At 41.7% G+C, this 25,039-nt stretch overlaps 1 protein-coding gene across 2 annotated transcripts in view; it reads left to right on the top strand.

The window, feature by feature from the left end:
- The window catches only part of mllt3 (MLLT3 super elongation complex subunit), a 59,542-nt gene extending 35,476 nt beyond the window's left edge, over nt 1-24,066 (top strand). For both annotated transcript variants that reach the window (XM_083993438.1, XM_083993437.1), the window contains exons 7-14: nt 1,552-2,136; nt 11,727-11,796; nt 13,079-13,150; nt 15,340-15,478; nt 15,749-15,845; nt 15,954-16,022; nt 16,929-17,000; nt 22,543-24,066. In XM_083993438.1, coding sequence (XP_083849564.1) covers nt 1,552-2,136; nt 11,727-11,796; nt 13,079-13,150; nt 15,340-15,478; nt 15,749-15,845; nt 15,954-16,022; nt 16,929-17,000; nt 22,543-22,674 — 1,236 coding nt within the window. In that variant the 3' untranslated portion in view covers nt 22,675-24,066. The remainder of the gene's footprint in view (nt 1-1,551; nt 2,137-11,726; nt 11,797-13,078; nt 13,151-15,339; nt 15,479-15,748; nt 15,846-15,953; nt 16,023-16,928; nt 17,001-22,542) is intronic.
- Nucleotides 24,067-25,039: the final 973 nt, after the last annotated feature.

Raw genomic sequence — 25,039 nt, 5'->3', positions numbered from 1 at the left:
CTTAAAGCATAAAATAGAGGGTGTGTATTTACATATGCGATTAATTTAAATCGATTCCAAGGCACATAATTGGTGGATTTTTACTAGGGCTGCCCCCAAATAGTCGACCAAGCACTGGTCGACCAAAAAATCTTTAGCCGACCAAGATTTCATTAGTCGATTGGTCGCAGGACAAAAAAAAAAAAACATTTGGAGCCGTGTCCTGTCAAAATTAAGTCAAAATCAATATGACTGAACTGTATATAAAAGGCTATAGGGCTTTTAATTTGAAGGGCCAGTCGTGACACTCACTCGCTGTCATTTTTTGTTGTTGTTGTGGTTACACAGCACAGCAGGTCCCTACTTTTTTTTTTCTTTTTTCGATTAGTCGACAAGAAAATCTTTGGTCGGGGGCAGCCCTAATTTTTACAGTCCTAACAGTTACAGTTGAAGGCCCCTGCAGAGATTTACATCGGCCTGCGTCACCTGCTAACCTGCCAGTGTCACGGTGCTGAAAGATTTGTTGAAAAGTGCCATTTTAGTTCGTCTCCTCAATGTTGACGGCTGCAGAGAACTCTGCGTGTCCACTCCGCAGCACCGAGACAGTTTTATGTGGGGCTGCCCAGGGAGGGAAATGGCTTTACTGCGGTGGAGGAGCACGCTGGAGGTTAGAACGAGCCGGCAGCTTTATATCCCGGGGTCCCGGGGTCACCGGCAGATAGACAAAATGAAAGGTTTTAGTGGTGGTTGGGCAGAGTTGTAACACACCCACCGTCGTCTAGACTGCTTTAATGGGTTTACTGCATTGATGAAATATTGACAAGGGGGCTTGAGGTGAGACCCGGGGACAAATGGCCCCTGTTGTTTGAACGAATGCATTTCCTCCTCCTCTCCACGTTGCCCTTCGCTCCACTTTTTTTTAAGGTTGCACATGTGTGGCTGTTGAAAAGGCCCCCTTCACCCCGCTGAACGGCGTTGCTCAAAAGAAGCCCAGAGTTTGCTGTTTAAGCCCATAGATGAGGGCTAAGAAGACCCTTTTGAACTCCCTTTTAAGAATGGACCCTCTTTTCACAGATGGTAATGCCAAACTGCAGGGTGGCATGCATGTTTTCTCTTGTGTAAAAGGCAGAGGATTAATCTTCCTTTGACCTAGCTGCCACTTTTTTTTGCTCACTTTGTCGTTAGGGACGATGCTTTTAAAAAGTTGCACATGTAGCCCAATCACAGGAGGCATTTTTCTGTAGGATTTGAACGCTGCTTGAGATGTTTTATTTCCAGTGGCACTTCACTTTTATACATATATCGGTATTTATCAAAAGAATTAAAGGCTTGCAGCGCCCTCAGACAACTGCGGCTCTCAGTGGCTAATTATGTCCTTACTCCATTGTGTTTGCCCATTGACCTAAAGTTCCTTGTGCAGTAACCCTGCTGAGCTGAGCTTAGACGTCTTAGGTGTTGGTTTGAGAGTTGAACCCAAGTTTAGACCTTTTATTGTGTCAAGAACCAGGAAAGTTATTGTTGAGTTCCTACGTTGTGCAGGGTTTCATTCATTTGTTGGGTTTTAATCCGCAGGATGGCTCCAAAGGAAGTGGGACTACCCTCCTCACCACCGCCACGACCACCAGCACCAACAGCAGCAGCTTCTCCAAACTCCACAAACCTTCCAAGGACCATAAAGACAAGCCCCCAAAAGACTTGAAAGAGCCCAAAAGTGCCTTCAGAGACTCTGGCTGGGAACCCAGCAAAGCCCCCAAAGAACCTTCCAGGAAACCCAAAGAGAACCAGCCACTTAGAGATATCAACCCCAAAATGGGCTTCAAGGAACCCAAGTCTTTGTCCAAGGAGCATCGGACTGAAGGGATCACCCACGGGCCGGGGCTGAACAAGCGCCTGTCCGCGCCCGTCGACGGAGACGATCACGTGGCCAAAAAACGTAAAAAGGGATTTGCAGATTTGTCGGGGAAGCAGCTGTCGGGCCCGGACGCTCAGCATCCAGATAACAAACTGTTGAAGGATAGACCGCAAATGCGAACAAGTAAATTACGACCGGACGCCGGGGACGAGGCCGAGCGCAGGAAGGCGCCGAAGCTTCCGCCCTTCCAGGAACTGGTGGATCCCAACGACTCTGATATGGAGGACCAGTCCAACAAATCAGATGTAAGTAGAACCTCTTTTCTTTTACTTCTCTGACCTTTGTTTGTCATTAAAGCCAAGAGAATGAGATCTGTTGGTCTGTCTTAAGCCTATCGGACACAATTCTTTGATTGACGATTGAAGAAAACCCATGTCTTTTCTTTTTTATTATTGAGGAGGTTCAAGAAAGTCCGCCATGTTGGACTTGGTGATTGGCACTTTCAGGCCACTTTTACTGTGGAAAAGGTTGAAGGGGGGATCAGTGGAGGGAAAGGTCTCTGGTTTTTTCCAGGACTTTGAGGGGTGGAGCGTTTGTTGGTGGTCAGTTCTTCCCTGGGTGTTGAAGGGCTGTAAAATCGAATGACCTGCAGGGAGAGAATCTTCTTTAATGGTGGTCTGGTGGACTCCAAGGGGGGTGAAGTGGGGGAGGTTGTGGAGGTTGGGGGGCAAGGAAATTGCAAGAAGGGGTGGGCACCAATAAACCTGGTGGGAGCTCAGTTGCAATGTGTCTGGGTGGCCAAACAGGAAGTGGGTGCAACCAATGATGATGGCTCCAGGAGCAAGATGCAGCTTTGTTGCTTTTATTGTATTGTAATACGTGATTGTTGTTGCACATTTTATAAATATTTCTGTATCGGAAGGGGGAAAATATTGGTCAGAAGTTCTGACTACAACAACTTCCTCCCACCTCTAGCTGAGTAGAAGAATTAAAAAAAAAAAAAAAAAACTTGGTGCTTTTTCATGAATAGCTTGACATTTAACTGGGTTGCCTGGTCCACGCACATTTGGTGGAGAACCTCCCCATAAAGAGGGGTTGCTTTAAAAGCCAAGTAGTAGACAAGAAAGATTTATGGTTTTACAACACCTGAGGAGAAAGGGGAGACGTGGCAGTGAATAGCACAGAGTTCCCCTTTAATCCTTTTAGCTGTTGAAAGAAGAAAAAGGCCGTGCGTTTGTCAAAGAAAGGTCTAAATCCCCATGCTCCCGGCACTTTTCTTTTTTTTTTTTTTTTTTTTTGCAACAGTGTTTTCATTTCTATTCTCTGTGCTTGTATAAAGTGTGAGTCTTTGTGTATCTTTCTGCAGTGGCAGCATGTTTAGGCAGGGGAGTTATTACTTAGCACTAGCAGAACTTGTGTTTTTGTCTGCGCTGTATGTAAATGCCTTCTTTTTTTTTTAAGTTTTCCCACACAGGGACCAGGGGGTCGGCTCGACTGTAAAAAAAAAAAAAAAAAAAAAAGAAAGAAAGAGGGGGGATGTGGGGTGACAAATGCCAGGTGTTTGATTCTCCTCAGGCAGCGGAGCAACCCCGGTGGCCGAGAGCCGGACCGACACAAAGTGCCGCTCTCATTTCTCATGTGACCACTTGTTTGATCTCAGTGTTTTCCTCCGAGCGCCGGGGCCAGAAACAGCACAGAGGAGGAAATGTGGAGTAGGTGATGACATGAAGGGAAAGCAGGCTGCCGCTGCCGCTGCTGCTGCTGCTGCTGCTGCTGCTGCTGCTGCTGCTGCTGCTGCTGCTGCTGTGGCACGTTTGCATAGAAAGCTTGTTTTCTTACCACACGGGAGTGAGAGCGGCCGTCACCTGTACACGTTTCACCACAGAGCCCTGGAGTTTAGATGGATAAATGGCTGAAAATTGGTTATAAAGCTGCAAAAACTTTAATTTATTTTCAGTCTCTTCAGTCTGAGTCTCTACAACAGGAAGGGAAATAAATATAAGAGGTGATGGTGATGTTTATGCAAAACTTTGTCCAGTTCGTACTGAAATAACTGTGACAATAAAAGAACCAGTGTTTTAAAAAAAAAAAAAAAATTGGTATTTTTGCGGGATAAGTGTCAGTTTGTCATTCGTCATGAAAAAAAAAACTGAATAGTAATGATTTCCTTTTCAATCATGTGCAAACTGCAAGTGGACTTCAGTGTGTGAGGTCATTGATCCTCTGTCGGTGCTTTTGTAGACATCATCGTTTTGCAGACATCAGTGCCGACTCAGTGTTTCCTGCACAGCTTTGCAACCCTCACTAGTCTCTGTGATAGTACTGCTCTCACTTCAGCTCAGTAGTGACTCTGCTTTATTTAAAGGGATAGTTCACCCAAAATTCAAATTTCACTCATTATCTACTCACCTCATGTGGACTAAGGGCTGGGAGAAGTTTCAGAGTCTTCCGTGCCTTCTCAGAGTTACGGGGGGGGTCCATGTGATGGTTTTGAATGGATACCACTTTTCTTCGTTCAAAAAGACACACCAAAAAACATCCAAATACCTCTATACTGCTCGTCTGTAATGTCCCTCTTGTATTGAAGCCCCGACATGAGAAATTGTTCCGCCGGTCAGTGCAAATCACGGAAGAGCAGTGAACTGAGACACTGGGAGCTTCCGCTACAAACACGCTTAAAATATAGACTTATTTAATTTTTTTTCTGAACAATTTCTCATGTCGGGGCTTCAATACAAGAGGGACATTACAGACGAGCACAATGGACGTATTTGGATGTTTTTTGGTGTGTCTTTTTGGACGAAGAAAGTTGGTATCCATTTGCAACCGTTACATGGACAAATACTGCTGTGCGGACCCCCCCCGTAACTCCGAGAAGAAACGGAGGACTCTGAAACTTCTCCCAGCTCTTAGTCGACATGAGGGTGAGTAGATAATGAGTGAATTTTAAATTTTGGGTGAACTATCCCTTTAAAAAAACACCTCAATGACTCTTTTTTTTTTTTTTTTAAGGCAGAAAAACATGAATCACTCGATTTATATCAAAAAACACTTTGCAGCTTAAAACCGTCAACAGTGCGTCGCCGGGGGGGTCAGAAGTTTAAAGTGCGTTTGTGTCACGAGCTCCAACATTTCAGTTTAAATGGCTTTGTTTGAATCAAAGTGTCAAACTGAAAAGCTGCTTAATTCACATTAAAACAGTTTTGTTTGGACAGCCCCCGCTGAATCGGACAAGAGAAAAACCAAATAGCCTCTTGTCGGTCGGCTCGGTCTTCGTTTCGCTGGCGTTTTCTTTTCGGGGTCCGTCCCAAACTGTGCCAGGACAGAGAGAGAGAGAGAGAGAGGAGAGGAGGCCCAGATTGATGGCAGTAAACTGCAGCTAAAGACTATTTATTGTCTTTGAAGAGGCCTGCTTTGGTGGTTTTTGAGTGAAGCAAGACAAAAGCCCTAAAAAGGAGTGGTGCTAAGATTTATGCCACTCTGAAGAAGCTGTCCCATAAACCAACAGACCAGCTGTGTGTTGTTTGTTGGCAGGAGGTGACATCCATTGAAGTCCCTCTGCCTTTTGTCCGCACTCCTCTTCTTTTTCTCTCATGTTTCTTCTTTTTCTTCGTCTTCTTTGCCGCTCGCTTCTCTCCCCCCAATTTGTTTTCTCAGGCAGCAGAAGCAGCACACTCACTCACTCACTCACTCACTTTGCAAATTTTTTAAGGTTTTTACATAACAAGAAGCGCATTTTGTGTCAGTCCTTTTCTTTTTCTTTTTTTTTTTCTTTCCCCAAACTGACACACTGATGCTAATCTGGTCCTCCAGCCCGAGGGTGAATGAGTTCAGGGCACGACGGCATGAAAACAGTTCACAGGAGGGGGAAAAAAATTGAAAACTTTTTTTTTGTTTTGTTTAAAAATTGTAAATGAATGAGTGAAGGGGTTTAGAGTTACTGGAATATTTGAGTTATTGGGAACCGGGACATTGTTTGAATTATTGGACTGTGGGTTTATGTATCGGTATGTCTGGGTTGTTGTTGGATTGATTGTCTGAGGGGATCACAGGACGGTGTATTTATCCATTTTTATTTATGGAAACATGTTGCAGACGACGATGAAATCCAAGTGTTATTTACTTTCTACCATCACCACCGCCGCCAGATAAATGTCTTTGTTCTCCAGGGAGAGAGAGAGTACAACGCTGCTGCTGCTGCTGATGTTACTGATGTTGAGTCTCACTCTGTGGACGCATCATTAACCATAACGCTGTGTTAAGTTGTTTTCTTCACCCGACCAGAACTGACTGGTTTTGTACCGGCTCAATTATATTTGGTCGATTTGGTTTGTTGGAGCCTCGGGTTTGGTTTTAGAGATTAAAATGTATTCACATTACTTCACTTTCATCTTAAAGGCTTATTATTAAAGGTGTCAGTATAAAGGTAGATGTTTGTGTTAAAGTTCCTTCAAAATAAAGGTAGATGTTTGTGTTAAAGCTCCTTCAAAATAAAGGTAGATGTTTGTGTTAAAGCTCCTTCAAAATAAAGGTAGATGTTTGTGTTAAAGCTCCTTCAAAATAAAGGTAGATGTTTGTGTTAAAGCTCCTTCAAAATAAAGGTAGATGTTTGTGTTAAAGCTCTTTCAAAATAAAGGGAGATGTTTGTGTTAAAGCTCCTTCAAAATAAAGGTAGATGTTTGTGTTAAAGCTCCTTCAAAATAAAGGTAGATGTTTGTGTTAAAGCTCCTTCAAAATAAAGGTAGATGTTTGTGTTAAAGCTCCTTCAAAATAAAGGTAGATGTTTGTGTTAAAGCTCCTTCAAAATAAAGGTAGATGTTTGTGTTAAAGCTCCATACAGTACAAAGGTAGATGTTTGTATTAAAGCTCCTTCAAAATAAAGGTAGATGTTTGTGTTAAAGCTCTTTCAAAATAAAGGGAGATGTTTGTGTTAAAGCTCCTTCAAAATAAAGGTAGATGTTTGTGTTAAAGCTCCATACAGTATAAAGGTAGATGTTTGTGTTAAAGCTCCATACAGTATAAAGGTAGATGTTTGTGTTAAAGCTCCATACGGTATAAAGGTAGATGTTTGTGTTAAAGCTCCATACAGTATAAAGGTAGATGTTTGTATTAAAGCTCCTTCAAAATAAAGGTAGATGTTTGTGTTAAAGCTCCATACAGTATAAAGGTAGATGTTTGTGTTAAAGCTCCATACAATATAAAGGTAGATGTTTGTATTAAAGCTCCATACTGTATAAAGGTAGATGTTTGTATTAAAGCTCCATACAGTATAAAGGTAGATGTCCATGTGTAGTGTGATTATAAAGCAGCTCTAGGTTCTATATTAATACTGTGAAAGTATCAAAGCCTCAGTCCACAGAGAAATGCACACAGCCTGTATTCAGAAACTGAGCCTTAAAAAAAAGTGTTTCAGTTGAAATCGGATCTGGGTTGGATCTGACTTGGATTATTCTATTCATTGATTCAGTGTTGAGGGTTTTTCAGATTAATGAACAAATCAAGAGGCCAGATAATAATCACATCTGACTGTTTAGATGTCTCCTCTCTCGAGCACTTGGCTTCATCTTCTTTGTAATTTATGAGGTGTCCGCACATCTGTTTGAAGGATGAGGAGGAGTGACAAATTTGATTATCAAAGTGATGAGAACTGGTCAGTGAAGCTGCTGATGTTTAATAAAGGGTCAGATCCCCTTTTCTTTGGCTGACTGTTATGTTGGTGATGCATTGAGAATAAAAACGGAGCACATTTCATGTAAACACTTGCAAATTTGGATGGTGAGTCCAGGTGAGCAGGTCTGGTAGCAGTGACTGCATTGTTGTGACATCATAAAGTTACAGGAAGTCCTGACGGCTCGTTTTAAGACTCTTTAATCATAAAGCAGATCTCAGTTCTGTATTAAAGGAGAATTCCGGTCATTTTCTAAATAACGCTCTACAGCTCTAGGTCCCCGAGTGCGACCATAGGAAAAAATCCGAGAAAAATATGTGCAGACCGGACCTAGCTCACCTCCTGCTAGCTGCGCTACACTGCAGTTAGCAAAGTAATGGGGGCAGTTCTTCTAACTGCGACTTTGGCCTCTATATAATGGTCAAAATATCACTACAAATGCTTTGCAACATCCACCAGTTCCTCACCACACAACACTGAGTGTATATAACTCTGTTAATATGAGAGAGCAGTGTTAACGTGTTTTTATCACGTAGCTTTGTTTAGCTTCCTGGGTAGACCTTACTAGTCGACTGTCGAGCTCGGGACTGTTTCCATATTAACAAAGACAAAAACACGAGGAAAACATGGATTTAGGAGGAAGAAAATGATTTTGGATGGGAAATAAAGCAGTTATATTCGTAATGATGCTTTTTCCCATCCAAAATCATTTTTTTTCCTCCTAAATCCATGTTTTCCTCATGTTTTTGTCTTCACTGACATGAAAAAAGTCCCGATCTCGACAGTCGAGTTTTTCCTGTGGTGTAGAGCATTACTTAGAAAATGACCGTGATTCTCCTTTAATACAGTGCAATCATCAAAGAGCACAGACGTTGTTAGACGTTTACTATTAAAAGCTGATAGTAGAAACATTGTCCTTTTAAAGTAAAGTTACAAAACTGGACTTTTAGTGAAATCTGCATCTCTATTGCGTTTCCTCGTCATTTATTTGCATCATAAACAGTTCAGGGCTTCAGCGTCGGTGCGTTCAGAGGACCGACCGTCGGTCTGAGTCTGAGAAAACCACTGCTTCGTCCTCGGGAGGAGTCGGGCCCCATCAAATGTCTTTTAAAGGAGGAAGCTAAATTAATTGTGATGAGGTCTGATCCAACGTCTCTGAGTGGGACGAGGTAAAAGCCGAGATGTTTTACTACAGAACCAGTCGGTGCTTTGTGTCGGGCAAATTGTTTAAAATCAATACCTGTGGGGCTGAAGACGAGCGAGTCGACGTCAACAAACCTCTTCCAGCTCCAGGCAGCAGACTCACACACACTCACACACACACACACACACACAACTGGCTGATTCACAAATATGAGGAATGTGGTGAGGAGGATCTGGTGAGCACCTGGAGGCTCGGCCCCGTCCTCAGACCTCTGCACACACCTGGGATCCGATCAGATCAGATGAAAGATCAATGATTGGACGTGGCTAATTAACTGGACGAGTCCCAAAGCTTCAGAAACCAAATGACATGAGCTCCTCTCTCCTCTCCAGACTCTGCTCGTATTATAAAGATGTAAAATGTGCTCGTATATAAACTGCCCTAAAGATATTTTAAAGGGATGGTTCACCCAAAATTCAAATTTCACTCATTATCTACTCACCCTCATGTCGACTAAGGGCTGGGAGAAGTTTCAGAGTCCTCCGTGCCTTCTCTGAGTTACAGCGGGGGTCCGTGCAGCACTGCATGTCCATATAATGGTTGTGAATGGCGCTCACTTTTCTTCGTCCAAAAAGACACACCAAAAGACATCCAAATACCTCCATACTGCTCGTCTGTAATGTCCCTCTTGTATTGAAGCCCCGACATGAGAAACTGTTCCGCCGGTTTGCACTGACACAGGAAGAGCAGTGAACTGAGACACTGGGAGCTTCCACTCCAAACAAGCTTAAAATATAAACTTATTTAATTTTTTTCGGAACAATTTCTCATGTCGGGGCTTCAATACAAGAGGGACATTACAGACGAGCAGTATGGAGGTATTTGGATGTTTTTTGGTGTGTCTTTTTGGACGAAGAAAAGTGGTATCCATTCACAACCATTATATGGACAAATACTGCTGCACGGAGCCCCACTGTAACTCAGAGAAGGCACGGAGGACTCTAAAACTTCTCCCAGCTCTTAGTCGACATGAGGGTGAGTAGATAATGAGTGCAATTTGAATTTTGGGTGAACTATCCCCTTAATATCTGTTTCACCCTGGTTCAAATTATTGATCCTTATAACCAAATACTTATTGATTTTTAGCATTTTCGCCCTTTAAATCCTAGTTTTCCTCTGTTTTTCAATTTCCCACTATAACCCACATACTGTATGTGCTGTGTGAAGTGTAGTGAATAGTGATTTTTAGTGAGTTTGAAGGCCAGTGTGTGCCGGTGTGTGTGTGTGCAGGTGTGTGTGTGTTTGAGAGCGGGGGAGAGAGACTGCAGGACAGTATAATCTCTCCAACTACACAGAAACACATATTTATGTATATTTATACACATGTACATGACAATTTAACATCCACACCAACACACCCACCTGTGTTTATCCCACTGACCCACAGAGCAGCAGTGTCTCTAGTGGACGGCAGGGAAACAGCAGCTTCAAACAGTGACAAATATTCAATTAAATGAATAAATTTCAAGGATTTCAGAATAAAAGCCTAATAAAAAAAAATAGGATGTTTGATTGTGTGGTGGGTTTTTTTGCATCTTCAAGGACAAAAATGTGGAAAAAAGGAGTCAGATGACTTTTATTACAGACGTTACAACAAACCTGCTTATTGTTTGTAGTTTGTTGCCCAGATTTTTTTCTGGTTTTCCTTTCTTATCGTTCCTAGTTTTCAAAATAAAACACTCGTCGTGGCTTTGATGTTGGGTGTTATCTCATAACATGCTCGGTCAATTTCCGTGAGAAGAGGAAGTGAAAGTGTCGACTCTGCACCAAACATTGGGTGTTGGTGGTACGTTGCATCATATCTTTATTGCAGACTCATGGTCCATTGAATGAAAATAAAGGTACAATACAAAACAAAGAGAATGCAATAATACTAAACAATGTATGAATAATTTAAAAACAAATTAATTAATATACAGGCTTTTATGCCACAGCGCTCCCTGAGGCTTCATGTGCAGCGGATACAGCTCTTCTTTAAGATTACGTAGTTAGAGCCATGACGATGCTAACGTTTGATCAGGCTTGATTGTGTTTTTGATGTGTCGTGTTTGTTCACCACTTGTTTTCTCTTCCTCCTCCTCCTCCTCCTCTTCCTCCTCCTCCTCCTCCTCCTCTTCCTCCTCCTCTTCTTCCTCTTCATCCTCCTCTTCCTCCTCCTCCTCTTCTTCCTCTTCCTCCTCCTCTTCTTCCTCTTCCTCCTCCTCCTCCTCCTCCTCTTCCTCCTCCTCCTCTTCTTCCTCTTCCTCTTCCTCCTCCTCTTCTTCCTCTTCATCCTCCTCTTCCTCCTCCTCCTCTTCCTCCTCCTCCTCTTCTTCCTCCTCCTCTTCCTCCTCCTCTTCTTCTTCTTCCTCCTCCTCTTCTTCCTCCTCCTCCTCTTCCTCCTCCTCTTCCTCCTCCTCCTCTTCTTCCTCTTCCTCCTCCTCTTCTTCCTCTTCATCCTCCTCTTCCTCCTCCTCCTCTTCTTCCTCTTCCTCCTCCTCTTCTTCCTCTTCCTCCTCCTCCTCCTCCTCCTCTTCCTCCTCCTCCTCTTCTTCCTCTTCCTCTTCCTCCTCCTCTTCTTCCTCTTCATCCTCCTCCTCCTCTTCTTCCTCTTCCTCCTCCTCCTCCTCCTCCTCCTCTTCTTCTTCTTCCTCCTCCTCCTCTTCCTCTTCCTCCTCTTCCTCTTCTTCCTCCTCTTCTTCTTCCTTCTCCTCCTCCTCCCCCTCCTCCTCTTCTTCCTCTTCCTCCTCTTCTTCTTCCTCTTCCTCCTCCTCTTCTTCCTCCTCCTCCTCTTCCTCTTCTTCTTCCTCTTCCTCCTCCTCTTCTTCCTCCTCCTCCTCCTCCTCCTCTTCTTCCTCCTCCTCCTCCTCCTCCTCCTCTTCCTCCTCCTCCTCCTCTTCCTCCTCCTCCTCCTCCTCTTCCTCCTCCTCCTCCTCCTCTTCTTCTTCTTCCTCCTCCTCCTCTTCTTCCTCCTCCTCCTCTTCTTCCTCCTCCTCCTCCTCCTCCTCCTCCTCCTCCTCCTCCTCCTCCTCCTCCTCCTCCAGTCTGAACAGCCCAGTCCGGCCAGTTCCAGCTCCAGTTCAGGCTTCGCACCCACACACCACAAACGACAAGGTCAGTGCCCCGAGGCTCGAGTGGAGCTTCATCTTTTATGTGCATTTCAGATCTGTTTGAATATCGAAGTCTGGTTTTTATAGGACGAATCACAACATGGTCATATATTAACCCTCCTTTGAGACGGAGGGCAGGAAATACAAGTGAAAGAACCTTGAACATTTATTTTTTTTAATACAAGAGCTTAAAAATCTGATCTGGACAATTTTTCTCTTTTATTTGTGTTGGTAACAGCAGTTTTATCAGGGTCGCAGAGGGGGAGGCCATATTCAGAGATTTTATCAACTGTATCTATCAAGGAAAATCAAGTTTTGATTTTCAAAATGTGAAATAAATGCATTATAATCTGAGATGAAGCTGCAGTTTTATGATAAAAATCATCATAAAGTTCAAGTTTTAACTTGAGGAGAGAAAAGAAAAGATACAATATTAATCAGATGTTAAAGGGATTGTTCAACATTTTGGCAAATTGTTCCCATTGCCATAATCCCTATAGTTTTAGGAGTAGTAGGTTCGTTACCTTTAATTGTCGGTGCAAGCTATTTTTAGAACGGCGGAGCAGAGCCGCGAGCTGCTCAGAGCTACGCTACGGAGGCTAATGGGATTTCCATGCTATGAGATAATAACACAACGTTACCAGACAGAGTTGTTTTAGAGGTAAATTCATGCAAAACTGCTGATGCACGTTCCCGTCTGGGGCAGTTTTTCATCAAGCAGTCTCTGCATTTCCCTCTAAAACAACTCTGTGTGGTAACATTCTGTTATTATCTCATAGCGTGGTGAATGTGCAGGTCACAACTTGTCCACCAGAGCGTTTTGGAGTTGTTGGATTGTGTATTTGATGAGTTTTGATGAGTTTAATGAGGGAAACCAAGAAATCCCATTAGCCTCCGTAGCGTAGCTCTGAGCAGCTCGCGGCTCTGCTCTGCCGTTCTAAAAATAGCTTGCACCGACAATTAAAGGTAACGAACCTACTGCTAAAACTGTAAGATTATAGGGATTATGGCAATGGGCCAATTTGCCAAAATGTTGAACTATCCCTTTAAGTTTAACTTTTTTTTTCTGCTCCCTTCTGTTTACAACCTGTTTGACCAGAGCAGCGATCAATTATCAGACAGAAATTGCATCAAACTGTGTTAAAAAATAAAGAAAAAGCAGCTTTAAAATGGACTGAGAGGCTCCGACGGCTCCGACCGAGTCCAGAAACCTGGGTGGTGTTGTTTTCAATGTGAGGGTCCTCATGTGACCTCTGCTTGTGTTTGTAATCCTTCTCTGGGTGCAGTGGTGGACTTCATCATCAGGAAAAGGGTGGCTCTCCCCCCCTCCACCACCACCCACCCCACCACCCACACAGGTAAACGGCTCCACTGAGACGCTGTGACGCCTCCACAACCTCCGTCACACATGCAATCGTGCATGGACGATGTTTTGTCCCCTCACCCGTTCATGCATCTCCTTCAGTCACGTCAGCTCAGTGTTGTTATTATTATCAGAATTACTGTTATTATTATTTCCTCTGCCAGCTGTTTGAGTCATTGCTTTGACTTAAAAATTGATTTAAAAACGTAATTGTAATTTTTTTTGTTAGGCCATATCGCCCTGCTTATGCAACTCATTCATTTTTGGTAGTGAAAGGTCAAACGTTATGGAGCCAGATCACTGACATTAAAATTTAGCATTGAAAACAGAATTTGGCATTGTAATAAAAGGTTTTTTACACTCTTTTTTTCAGTCCCACTGGTTTTCAGTTTCTATTTTCTTTTTTTTTCTTTTTTCAGTTTAGCTTCGTTGGTCTGTTGTGATTCACTTTGCTCAGCTGCTCGAGGCCGCGCTCCTCCCAGTCCCTTTTTTAAAAACCTGGAGGTGCGTTCACGCGTCCCTAGGCCCCTCCCCTCCGCACCAAAAACCCTGCCAGCAACTTGAAACGGAAAAAAAGAAAATTGAAACTGAAAACCAGTGAGATTGGGGGGAAAAAATGACAGTGTAAAAAAAAAAAAAAAAACTTTTATTGCAATACCAAATTTTATTTTTTAAGCCAAATTTTTTATTATAATTAGGGATGTCATGATTACTTGTTTTCACTATTAATCGTGGTATGAAACGCCACAATTAATTAATCGTAAAGATTCCTAAATACCGTCACTTCCCAAAAAAGATGATGTTGGAACCATATCGGCAGATGTGCGCCAAAATAAAGGTAAATGCTCAGATACTGGTCAATTTAACTAACGTATACATTTAATTGGTATGAATATAAATGTTAGCATGTCATTTGTATTTTATTTTATTTTAAAACAAAACAAAAAATGATTAAAATAAACGTAGATGACAATTTCCCTGGGGGATTAATAATTGGTCATATAGATACTTGAAATATTTTGTGTAAACAATGAGTAATGTTATCTTTTGGCTCTATTTGATTTTACACATTCATAGTGTTGTGAAATTAATTTGTGCATAATAATCGTGATTATTTCTCTGACAATAATCGTACCAAGAAAATGTATAGTTGTGACATCTCTAACTATAATGCCAAATTCTGTTTTCAATGCTAAATTTTAATGTCAGTGATTTGGCTCCATAAAAGTCCAGGGTCGCCGTGAACTCACAAAACACAGCGAGTGTTGGTTTGGTTTTGAGGAATCACTTCCAGTTGGGCTCATTGGTTCAGTTGGGTTCAGGGAAGCACTGAGTAGAGTTGAGTAACCTGAGGTCAAAGGTCAAGGTCAGTGTGACCTCACAAAACGTGTTTTTGGCCTCTTGAACCTAAGGCAGATTTTACCGGTTAAAGGACAATTCCGGGCAAATTCAACTCGGGGGTGTATTTTCCTAACATTTTAGGTCTAAAAGAAGGAATCTGAAGATTTTCAGTTTAATCGCTCCTGTTTTGCGGTAGTTGTGTCTGTCCCCGCATCGCCACGGCAGCGATGAATGGGAGCGGATTGAAGTTCCGCTGTTTAGGCTGTTTACATCCCTCAAAGCCGCAATTTTTTTCCACAGACAGCGTCAGATGGCGACTCAAACATGCACAGAGAAGTTTATTTACTTCAAGCAAGTCGACATGTTTGTAAAACTAGATCTAATTCAAAGTCTCGCGCGAGACCTAAGTTGCCGTGCTCGGTGTATTCAGGTACAGTCAGAAGCTCCCGTTTGCGGCTTTGAGGGATGTAAACGCCTAAACAGCGAAACTTGCATCCGCTCCCATTCATCGCGATGACAGACACAACTACCGCAAAACAGGAGCAATTAAACTGAAAATCTTCAGATTCCTTCTTTTAGACCTAAAATGTTAAGAAAATACAGCCCCGAGTTGAATTTGCCCAGAATTGTCCTTTAACACACTGTTGTTTGATCTGTTCATGATAAATCCAGTTTCCTCCCACCTCACTGCCCCTCCACTCCCCCGCCCCCCTCCCTCACACAACATGACCTGCTGCTGCTTCACGCATTTAAATTTAAATTTGAATTATTAATAAATAAATAAATCAATAAAACCAACCTTAACCCCAGTGTGGTCGTGTCGTGTCGTGTCTCCCCTCTCAGTCCTCGGCCCGCTGCAGTCGGTGATGCAGGACCTGCACTCGGACGACAACGACGACGACTCGGAGGACGACGACGACAACGACATGGACTCGGACATGGAGCGACTCGCGCACACACACCTCACACACCACCAACGCAGGTCAGTGGACGTGTTGTCGTGGGATGTTTTAAATACAGTGTGACCTAACCTAGCCTGAGCCTTGAGGGTTTAAACATGATGCACAGAGCACTTCTGAAATTGACAGCTGCTAGAATTTTTTAACTGAAGCACTTTGTGAATGTTTTTATGTTGTGTGATGTCTTGTTTGTCCTGATGCTGCTCTTTATGCCTTTTAAATTGCCCCTTGGGGACAAATAAAGTGTTTGATTGATTAAAAGTTGTGGTTTTTTTGTGGTTGTCACTCTTCAGGGTCAGTTTAAGCGACGGCAGTGAGAGTGACAGCTCCTCGCCCTCGCCCCCCTCCCACAACGAGGCCCCGCCCCTATTAAAGACTACTAATAACCAGGTAGGATGACATCACACTATAACCCAGGTGTGTTGTTGTGTTATTAGTGTGTGTGTGTGTGTGTGTGTGTGTCGGGTGTGTGTTCACTCTGCTCCCTCCCTCCCTCAGATACTGGAAGTGAAGAGTCCGACCAAACAGAGCAAACAGGACAAGAACAAGAACATGGACTGTGACAAGGTACACGCAGCTTTTCACAATAAAAGTCCCCGTGTGAACCAGAGGTTAGGAAATATCATCAAGAAGAAACGATTGAGACAGATGATGTTGTCATGGTGATGGATGGATGGATGGATGGATGGATGGATGGATGGATGGATGGATGTGTGTTTTAATGTGAGGTTAATGGGTTTATCCTCAGTTGTTGTTTTTGGATTATTATTATTTTATTATCACTTTGTAATATATTTGGCTAAATACTTATAATAATACTAATACTATGCTAATATTATCATGACTTGAATTTGTATGAAGGACATAAGACTTATAAAATAAATAAGTATGAAAAAATGCATTTGGACACAGAAACACATAAATTAATAAAATGAGAAATATCGAAATAAATGAATAAAAACAAACAGATTTTTTTTTTTTTACTTTTTTTTAAGTACATTTTTGGGACTCTTTTGGCTTTAATGGACAGGAGAGTTGAGAGAGTGACAGGAAATGGGAGGCAGAGAGGGGGGGGAATGACACGCAAGATAGGGCCGCTCGGCACGGAGAAACAGAATTTTTTTTTATACAAAAATGAATGTGTTCTTTCTCTCTTTCCTTTTTCTTTCCATATTTATTGTCATTTTCTGTCATAAGTTTGATGCTTGTTGCATAAACTTCCTCTAACTCGGTCTAAACTCATGCAGCTTTTGAAACTTTATTATTTATGTGACTCTGTCAAACAAAATCATAGTATTTGGAGGAGGAGACGTAAGAAATCTGATTGTAGAGACGCTGGTTCGACTGTTTCTGTCTCCGTTTCCTCATCAAATAAACTTCATAATAAATGCACAGACACATAAACAACAAGAATTGAAATCGAATGTGTGATAAAACAGCTGACCTGAGGCTGGTGTGTGTGTGTGTTTGCAGGCGTACCTGGACGAGCTGGTGGAGCTGCACAAAAGACTGATGACACTAAGAGAAGGTCACATACTGCAACAGGTGGGTCATCATCATCATCATCATCTTCTTCTTCCTCATCATCATCATCATCATCATCCTGCTGTGGTTTGTTGACATTTCTTTAACCCAGTCACAGTCGTCTTGAGCAGCGCTGAGCTGAAGGAACTTGTTGTAGTACTTCACACACACAGAGAGACAGGTGAGGCTGCTGGGTGTTTGTGTTGGCGGTCACGGTCGTTTCAGTGAAATCACGCGCGTCCTGAACCGCAGTCGGTCTGACGGTTGAAGCTTCAGATGTTTCCTGACTGAGTCACTCTCTGGTCTCAGCAGGTTGGGGTTTCCATCCACCTACGGTATTCTTATTCACATTTTCAATATTTGCGGGGAAAAACTTGGATAGAAACGCCAGAAATTCGGAAAAAAAAGGCAGAAAATTCGAAAAAAAATAAACAAAAAAAACGTTTTTATGCTCGGAGAAGGTGGATTTGTCAGCTCATCGATAAAAGGAAAATGTGACTTTTTGCTATGAAAACAGGTTTTGTGAATAAACGATGACCGACGCTGTTCACACTGCAGTATACAGTATACAAGTTTCCCAGAATGCAGCGGCATATACAGTATATACAGCTGTAAAACAGGTGAAAAGCTGTTTTATTTCCCACTGTAGCGCTGTTGTTATTACGTCACTTGATTAAGTTTAAATGTCTTTCATGCGAGAAAGTAACTGTTTAGATCCCCAATGTGCGGTTGGTTTATCCAAATGACGGTTGTTTAGTTTGCTACGATGTTTTTCAGAGAAGTGAAGCTCCACAGGGATAAATTCACTTTTTCTTTTTGCACATTTTCACAAAATTAGCTCAAAAATTTCGATACATTTGGATGGAAACCTGACTAGTGTTTTCTCTCTTCCTGGCTCCCAACGAGTCTTTACAGACCTGAACTTTCTGGTCCCAAGCAGCTTTTTGAGGAAGTTGAATCTCGGGTCACAGAGGTCTCCACTGTAGTTGAGCTGCCTCCTAATCTTCTTGTTTTTGCTTCTTCTGCTTCTTCTTCAATTTTGCCGCTAGGTTGACAGTTGTGTTACTTAACCAATTCAAATCGGTGCATTAACTATCTAGTAGCAACATTTATTCTGAAGTAACAAGTGACAAAGATGTGTAGATGACTTGTGTAAATGTAACGGAGTAAAAGAACATATTTTATTTAGGAAATGCAGTCGAGTAGAAAGTGAAAGTTGACAAAAATCAATCAATCAATTATTTCTATAGCACTTTTCATACAATTAAAGACCCCAACCCAGAAATACAACATAAAACAAAAGAAAGGGGATATCCAAAAGCTGGAGCAACTGACAGGCTTTGCGTTTCCAACTCAAATTGGTGCATTTTCTTAACAATGTAGGATCTACCTTTATTTTGTAGTAAGACGTAACGAAGATATGTAGATGTGTAAATGTATCGGAGTCAAATTTCACATTTTATTTAGGAAATGTAGTGGAGTGAAGGTGAAAGTTGACAGAGATCAGTCATCAGACTTGATTTCTTTAGCACTTCTCATACAATTAAAAATGCAACACAAAGTGCTTCATATAATAAAACACACCCAAAACACCCCCATCCTACCCACAATCCCCCTCCCCACCACCTCAACCCACAGATACAACATAAAACAAAAACAGGGAATATTCAAAGTGAGGAAATCTAAATAAAAAAGTCAAGTCCAAATATGTGAAAATCCTACACAAGTATAAAAACAAAGTATTTGTACTTTGTTACATGACAACGCTGCATTTCAGCTGCTTCTGTATCTGGGACCTCGGGACCAGAGGTGAGGGTCCGAACAGAGAGGAATTACAGCAGGTCACATCTAAGATCCAATTAACTGAAGACAAGAAAGTCAAAACACCGAACCTCAGTAGTAAAAACTTGGATGGATGGATGGTGACTTTCAGTAACTCCTGCTAATTAAGTGGAAAAGAAGCTTTAAATCGTTAAACCTTCAGTAAAACATAAAACGTGTAAAACTTTATCTTTAATTGCGTGTGTTTTTCTCTGATCTGGTGATGTCAGAGCTGCTGTGGCGTTGGATTAGAGGAGGATCCCTCTGTAATCTGCTCCAGATCCCTCTCTGTAATCTGCAGCTTCATCTGGAAGCAATGAATTATTCGGTTGACCTCCCTCCACCTCGGGAGAGATTGCTCGTTTTTCTTGCTTCATATTCTTTCTTTCGAGGGGCCTATCATGTGACGGCGGCATTAATGGATCTTCCCGGCGGCGGCGGCCAACTAAACTTCTGCCTCGCTCCCCCTGGAAAACACACACAATCCCGTCCCGAGCCGAAGCCGAACAACGCCACCGTAGCTCCACAGTAATCAAGCTAATCTAGCAGAGTTCACCAACTGGCTCCATTTCCTGTTACAAGAGATGGAAATGATTAAGTATCAGCCTCTGTGCTCAGTGGTGGAGGGGAGAGAAGGAGGGAGGATCACACAGAGAAGTGTAATGCAGATGGCATGTGTGTGTGTAGTGTGTGTGTAGAGAGAGACAGTGGGACTCTTTGGTAGCTGTTTCCAGTTGAAACCAATCCTGAACGGTGATGAAACGGGTCCAGATCACCTCCCTCCCTCCCTCCCGCACCACGGAGACGGAGACAAGACGAATGGGAGCGAAGAAGAGACGCCCGGCCGGCCGACGAGCATCTGACTCTGATCTGCTCTGTAATCAATGTGGGCTGCAGCTCCTTCTGCAGAGGCTTTGTGGTGTGAACTGGATCAGGTTTTGGTTCCTGGTTGGCTCCTTTTTTTTTTTTTTTTTCCCAAACAGACTCTTGCTTAAAGGGTTAGTTCACCCAAAATTGAAATTTCACTCATTATCTACTCACCCCTCATGTGGACTAAGGGCTGGGAGAAGTTTCAGAGTTTTCCGTGGCTTCTCTGAGTTACAGGGGGTCTCGGCGTAGCAGTGCATGTCCATATAACGGTTGCAAATGGATACCAACTGTCTTCGTAACAAAAAGACACGCCAAAAAACATCCAAATACCTCCATGCTGCTCGTATGTAATGTCCGTCTTGTATTGAAGCCCCAAAATGCGACATTGTCCCGAAAAAAATTTAATAAGTCTATTTTTCAAGCTTGTTTTGTAGCGGAAGCTTCTTGAAGCTCCTCTTCCCGGTTCGAGTGAAATTTCAATTTTGGGTGAACTATCCCTTTAAACCAGAGCCATGTTCACCACCGTGAAGCAGCCGGTTCTGAAAACACAGTTTGGTCTTGGTCTTTTAGTAACACCAAGACGTTGAATCACCAAACGGCAGAAAAACCATGTGACCGCCATCGTAGTAGTTTAATACGTAGTTCATTAGAGATTTATTACGAAACCACAACCCAATGGAGAAGAAATCATGTTTGGTTTCTTTTTATGATTCAAGGTTTTTTTATTATATTTTCATGATTGAAAGCAAAAGACAAACAAACAAACAAACAAACAGAAGACACAGAATGGAGGTTAAAGGGATACTGTAGTACACTGTACATTTTGGCAAATTGGCCCATTGCTATAATCCCTACACTGTAAAAACTCAAAATCTTTCCAAGAATATTTGTCTTATTTCTTGTCAAAATGTCTCAATTTTAATCAAAACTAATCTCTTTCCACTTAAAATAAGACTCGTCACCTAAAAATTAACTTGTTTTTAGATAATTTTCACTTGTTTCAAAGAAATTTTCAATTGAAATAAGTAGAAAAATCTGCCAGTGAAAGGAAGTTTTTTGTGCTTGTAATAAGAAAGAAAAACTTGCTCCACTATCAGATTTTTCTACTTATTTCAATTGAAAATTTGTTTGAAACAAGTGAAAACTGTCTAAAAACAAGTTCATTTTTAGGTGACGAGTCTTATTTTAAGTATAATTAGATTTGTTTTGACTAGAAATTACATTTTAACTTAGTCAGATTTTGAGTTTTTGCAGTGTATAGTCATAGCAGTAGGTTCGTTACCTTTAATTGTCGGTGCAAGCTATTTTTAGAACGGCGGAGCAGAGCCGTGAGCTGCTCAGAGCTACGCTACGGAGGCTAATGGGATTTCTTGGTTTAACCTCATCAAACTCATCAAATACACAATCCAACAACTCCACAACGCTCTGGTGGACAAGTTGTGACCTGCACATTCACCACGCTTTCACCACGTTTTGTTTCATTCGCTTTTATCTCCCCAACGCCTTTCTCATGAAGACAGTGCTAAATGAGTAAGACAAAATAAGCAAATAAGTGATGCTGATAAGGGCGACACGTTGCTACTGTGGTTTTCACTGTTACCTCTCTGCAAGATGAGTGATTCCTGGGACTTTTCTGGGTTGAGTGTACATGTTCTCCAGCTTCCTTTTGCACAATAGGTTGATTGCCGTATGTTGTTTGTCTCTATAGATCAGTCATGTGATGGACTTCAGACGGGTCCAGGTGTACACTGCCCTCACCCTATGTCAGTTGGGAATGAATGAATTAATGAATGAATGAATTTATATTTATTTACGTGTCGTGCACCAATTAAGGCGCCCAGCCTATAAGGGCATATTATTTATATTTATATATCATATTTAGACACCCAACAAAATCATCAGAGCACAGACAAAACAAAACAAAAACCACATGGAATTCACATAAATAATTCACTTTTTCTTTTTGACCAGGCACTAGTAGCTATAGTAAAGACTTCTTTTCTGAAGAACCATTCCAGCCAGTTGGGATTGGATCCAGCCCCCATGACCCTAAATTTAAAATGTAGTAGTCGTTGTAGTACCGCTAAGATCTCAACGATACCCTTACCTTGGGATTGTCAATACTTTCCAAAAAAACCAAAACCATTATACAGGGTTTTCTTGAGTTCTCTTCTGTCCCGTCAAAATAAAACACTCCACAGACACAGACCTTTTTTTTTTTTTTTTTATCTAAGGGACTCAGGTGTCCGTTAAAACCACAAGATTTGATTGCACCCAAATTCTCTGAACTCACTGTCCGTTGTGTTTTTGCATTGGATCGGAAACGGACCTGAGCGCGTTGGGGTTAGTGAGGAGATACTAAACTATCCACCTTTTTCCGAACGTCAAAAACATAAGCCGGTTTTGCTCTTCTGGTGGAATTTTATGTTTACGTTTCCATGGTTTTGGTAGTCACGGTAAATGCATGGATTTTTTTTTTTTTTTTTTCAATGAAACTCTGTAAAACGCATGGATCATCACACCAGCTTTTAACAGTGGATATCACACAAACTGACATCCGTGTTAAAAGCCAGCATTAATAGATCCATGCGTTTACCGCAACTATGACAACGACTGAAAACCATGGAAACGTAAACGTAAAATTCCACCAAACTGGCAAATGGATGACGTTCGGAAACTTGTGGATAGACCACGACTCTTCTGCCCTGTCAAGAGTCAGATTGTCTTAAGTGTGTCTCAATGATCAGCTTTGAAAGTCATTGATCTGCTCTGTTTTTAAAAACTCCATGGAAAAAAGTCGAACCTTGGAGTTCGGACTCTAGAAAACAACTTCCTGACCTGTGTTCACCTCGAGCTCTTTTGTGTTTTCCAGATTGTGAACCTGATCGAAGAGACCGGACACTTCCACATCACAAACACTACTTTTGACTTCGACCTTTGCTCCTTGGACAGAAGTACAGTCAGGAAACTGCAGAGTTACCTGGAAACCTCTGGACTGTCCTGAGGCTCTGAGCAGCTGGCTGCTGGATCTGTCTCCACACAGACTTTTTATTTTTTATTTTTCTTTCGTTGGATTATTATTTTTCTTTTTCTTGAATAAACTCCCAACTTTTTTGGATGCAATGCAAACGCCCCACTGTGGCTGGGTCCAGTTGCGGTGTGTCCGGCCAATGCTGGCTGGACTGGGCTCCACCAGGACCAGGTGTGGTGGGGATGAACCCTGTCGATCAGGAGATCACCCGAAGCCTTGAAAACTCACTTGATTTAAAAAGAAGAAGAGAAAAAAGAAAAAAGGAAACTAGCGGGGGAGTTGCGACCATGTTGCTTTAATGAATGTGCATATTGTTACCATGTATGTTTCTTGATTTGTTGTTCATTGTGACAAATGCATGGTCAACATTGCCTTACAACATTGTAAGTCTTATTTATTGAATTTAATTTGCAGGTGGGTGTGTGTGTGTGTGTGTGCGTGCGTGTGTGTGTGTGTGTGTGTATTTGAAATGACTTAAAAAAGAGAAAAAAAGGAGAAAATCAGCAGAAGAGACTTTGTTAAAGCACTTCACAACACTACAACGCTCAGTTGAACTAAAATCAAACGTCAGACCAAATCAATTAAACATTTACACAGGAACAAGGAACTGCCACAGCAGGCCTGAAGAAGGTCACACTGTAAAAAACGCCAATCAAGTTTGTTCCATTACACAAAAAAAACGCCAACCAATCAATGAATGCTGGACTTTCAAAGTAAAAGTTAAATAATGTGAAAACACATTGCATAAGTATAATGACGATCCAACCAACGACCCAACCTCTGGCTCCATGAGTAAACCTCGACACAGCGGCTCTGGCTCGTGCTTCTATCACTGAGTTTCTATCCATCATGACTTGTTTGTGGCAGTTTTTTAATTCCCGTACTTCTACACTGTACCAATCAATAAGAGTGAATCCTGTGCTGATCTGCGACTGCAATTGAAACAAAGCTCGGTTGTGTTGTGTCGGCTGGTTTCTGCCACACGGCCAAAAGCCTAATTAATAGATTCACCTGGTTTAGGGAAACTACTAACGATTGTCTATAGATCCTGATTTGAATTGAAATCAATGGGGAAAATAAATGGATTTGTGGGAACAGAGCGAAGCCGCTAAAATCCGTCGGAGGAAAAGAAGGCGGAGCCAATGAAAAGGTGGTTAATTTTTGACTGACAGGTACTGTTACGGGTGTAAAAGAGAAAAAAAAAACATCTTTTATTTATTTTATGGGAGTTTTGAGTTGTTCAATCGAAGCTCAGCGTTAATTTTTCCAGAGGAGAAGCCTTTGTTTTGATTTGTAACAGGACACTTCTGTCGTCAGGGCGGCCGACCACGGTCGTCCTCTACACATGAAAGACCTTAAAGGGGTTTTTTTCTGGCCCTGTGTTCTGTCTCATGGTTTCCTGTGTATTTTGAGGACATACAATAAATATTCTGTATGATGTACAGATTGAGTTTTTAAGTGACTTCTCAACCAGCTTCCTGCCTTTTTTTTTTTCCACTTTGTGGCGATTTCACCAATTCAGGGTTTTAAAACAAAAACTAGAAAATTCTTATTAGTTTATACTAATATTTGTTTTCCACAGCAAAGGATTTTGCTCTGAATTTCAAATTAAAGTGTCAGTTTATAGGGATTTTATTCATCTGGCTACGATGCCTCCAATTGGTGAGATGAAAAACTACAGACAATCTGATATAATCGGAAAACAAAGAGTCAACTGCAGATTTCTAAACAGTCATTTCTAATACTAACTTCAGACTATTGACGTTTCCTGTTTGCAGGTTTCTCAAAGACAAGAACATTACATTTTTCATTTCAAGTGTCGCATATAATGAATTAACAGCTAGCTAACTAGATTTGGTATTTTGGCTCTGTGACGTTCACTGACACCAATGTCATCTTTTGACTCAACAATTTCAGATTCGGTCTGTTTCGTTTCCCTCTTAAAAAGCAACAAAAATACCTTTTCAAATTTTAATCTTCGCTGTATTTTAGGTTTAGGCTTGGAGAAAGCTGCAGTACTCAGCCATAATAAACAGTAACATAATCAATACCAGTACATCCTTTTCAAGTTGTTCACAGTGAGTTATATAAGGTATTTTTATTGATGTATTTAAGACATATTTATTATCAAAAGACAAGAAAACTTTTTCAAAACTACTCAAAACTTCAACATTGACTTTGACACAGTTTGAGTTTAAGTACTGTGGAGTAAAACCACCCTAGAGGCATAAATGTGGCAATGCAAACAGAATTAAATATGTAGAAATATTAGAAAAAAGTAAAGGAAGACTTCTACCTATACTTTTCCTTTCGTTAGTCTTTCATTTGTTCCTCTTTA

Source organism: Trachurus trachurus, assembly GCF_905171665.1.
Source record: "Trachurus trachurus genome assembly, chromosome: 18".
In the NCBI taxonomy this organism is placed as follows: Eukaryota; Metazoa; Chordata; class Actinopteri; order Carangiformes; family Carangidae; genus Trachurus; species Trachurus trachurus.
Note: the sequence above shows the minus strand (reverse complement) of the source record. Positions and strands in the feature narration are given on the sequence as shown.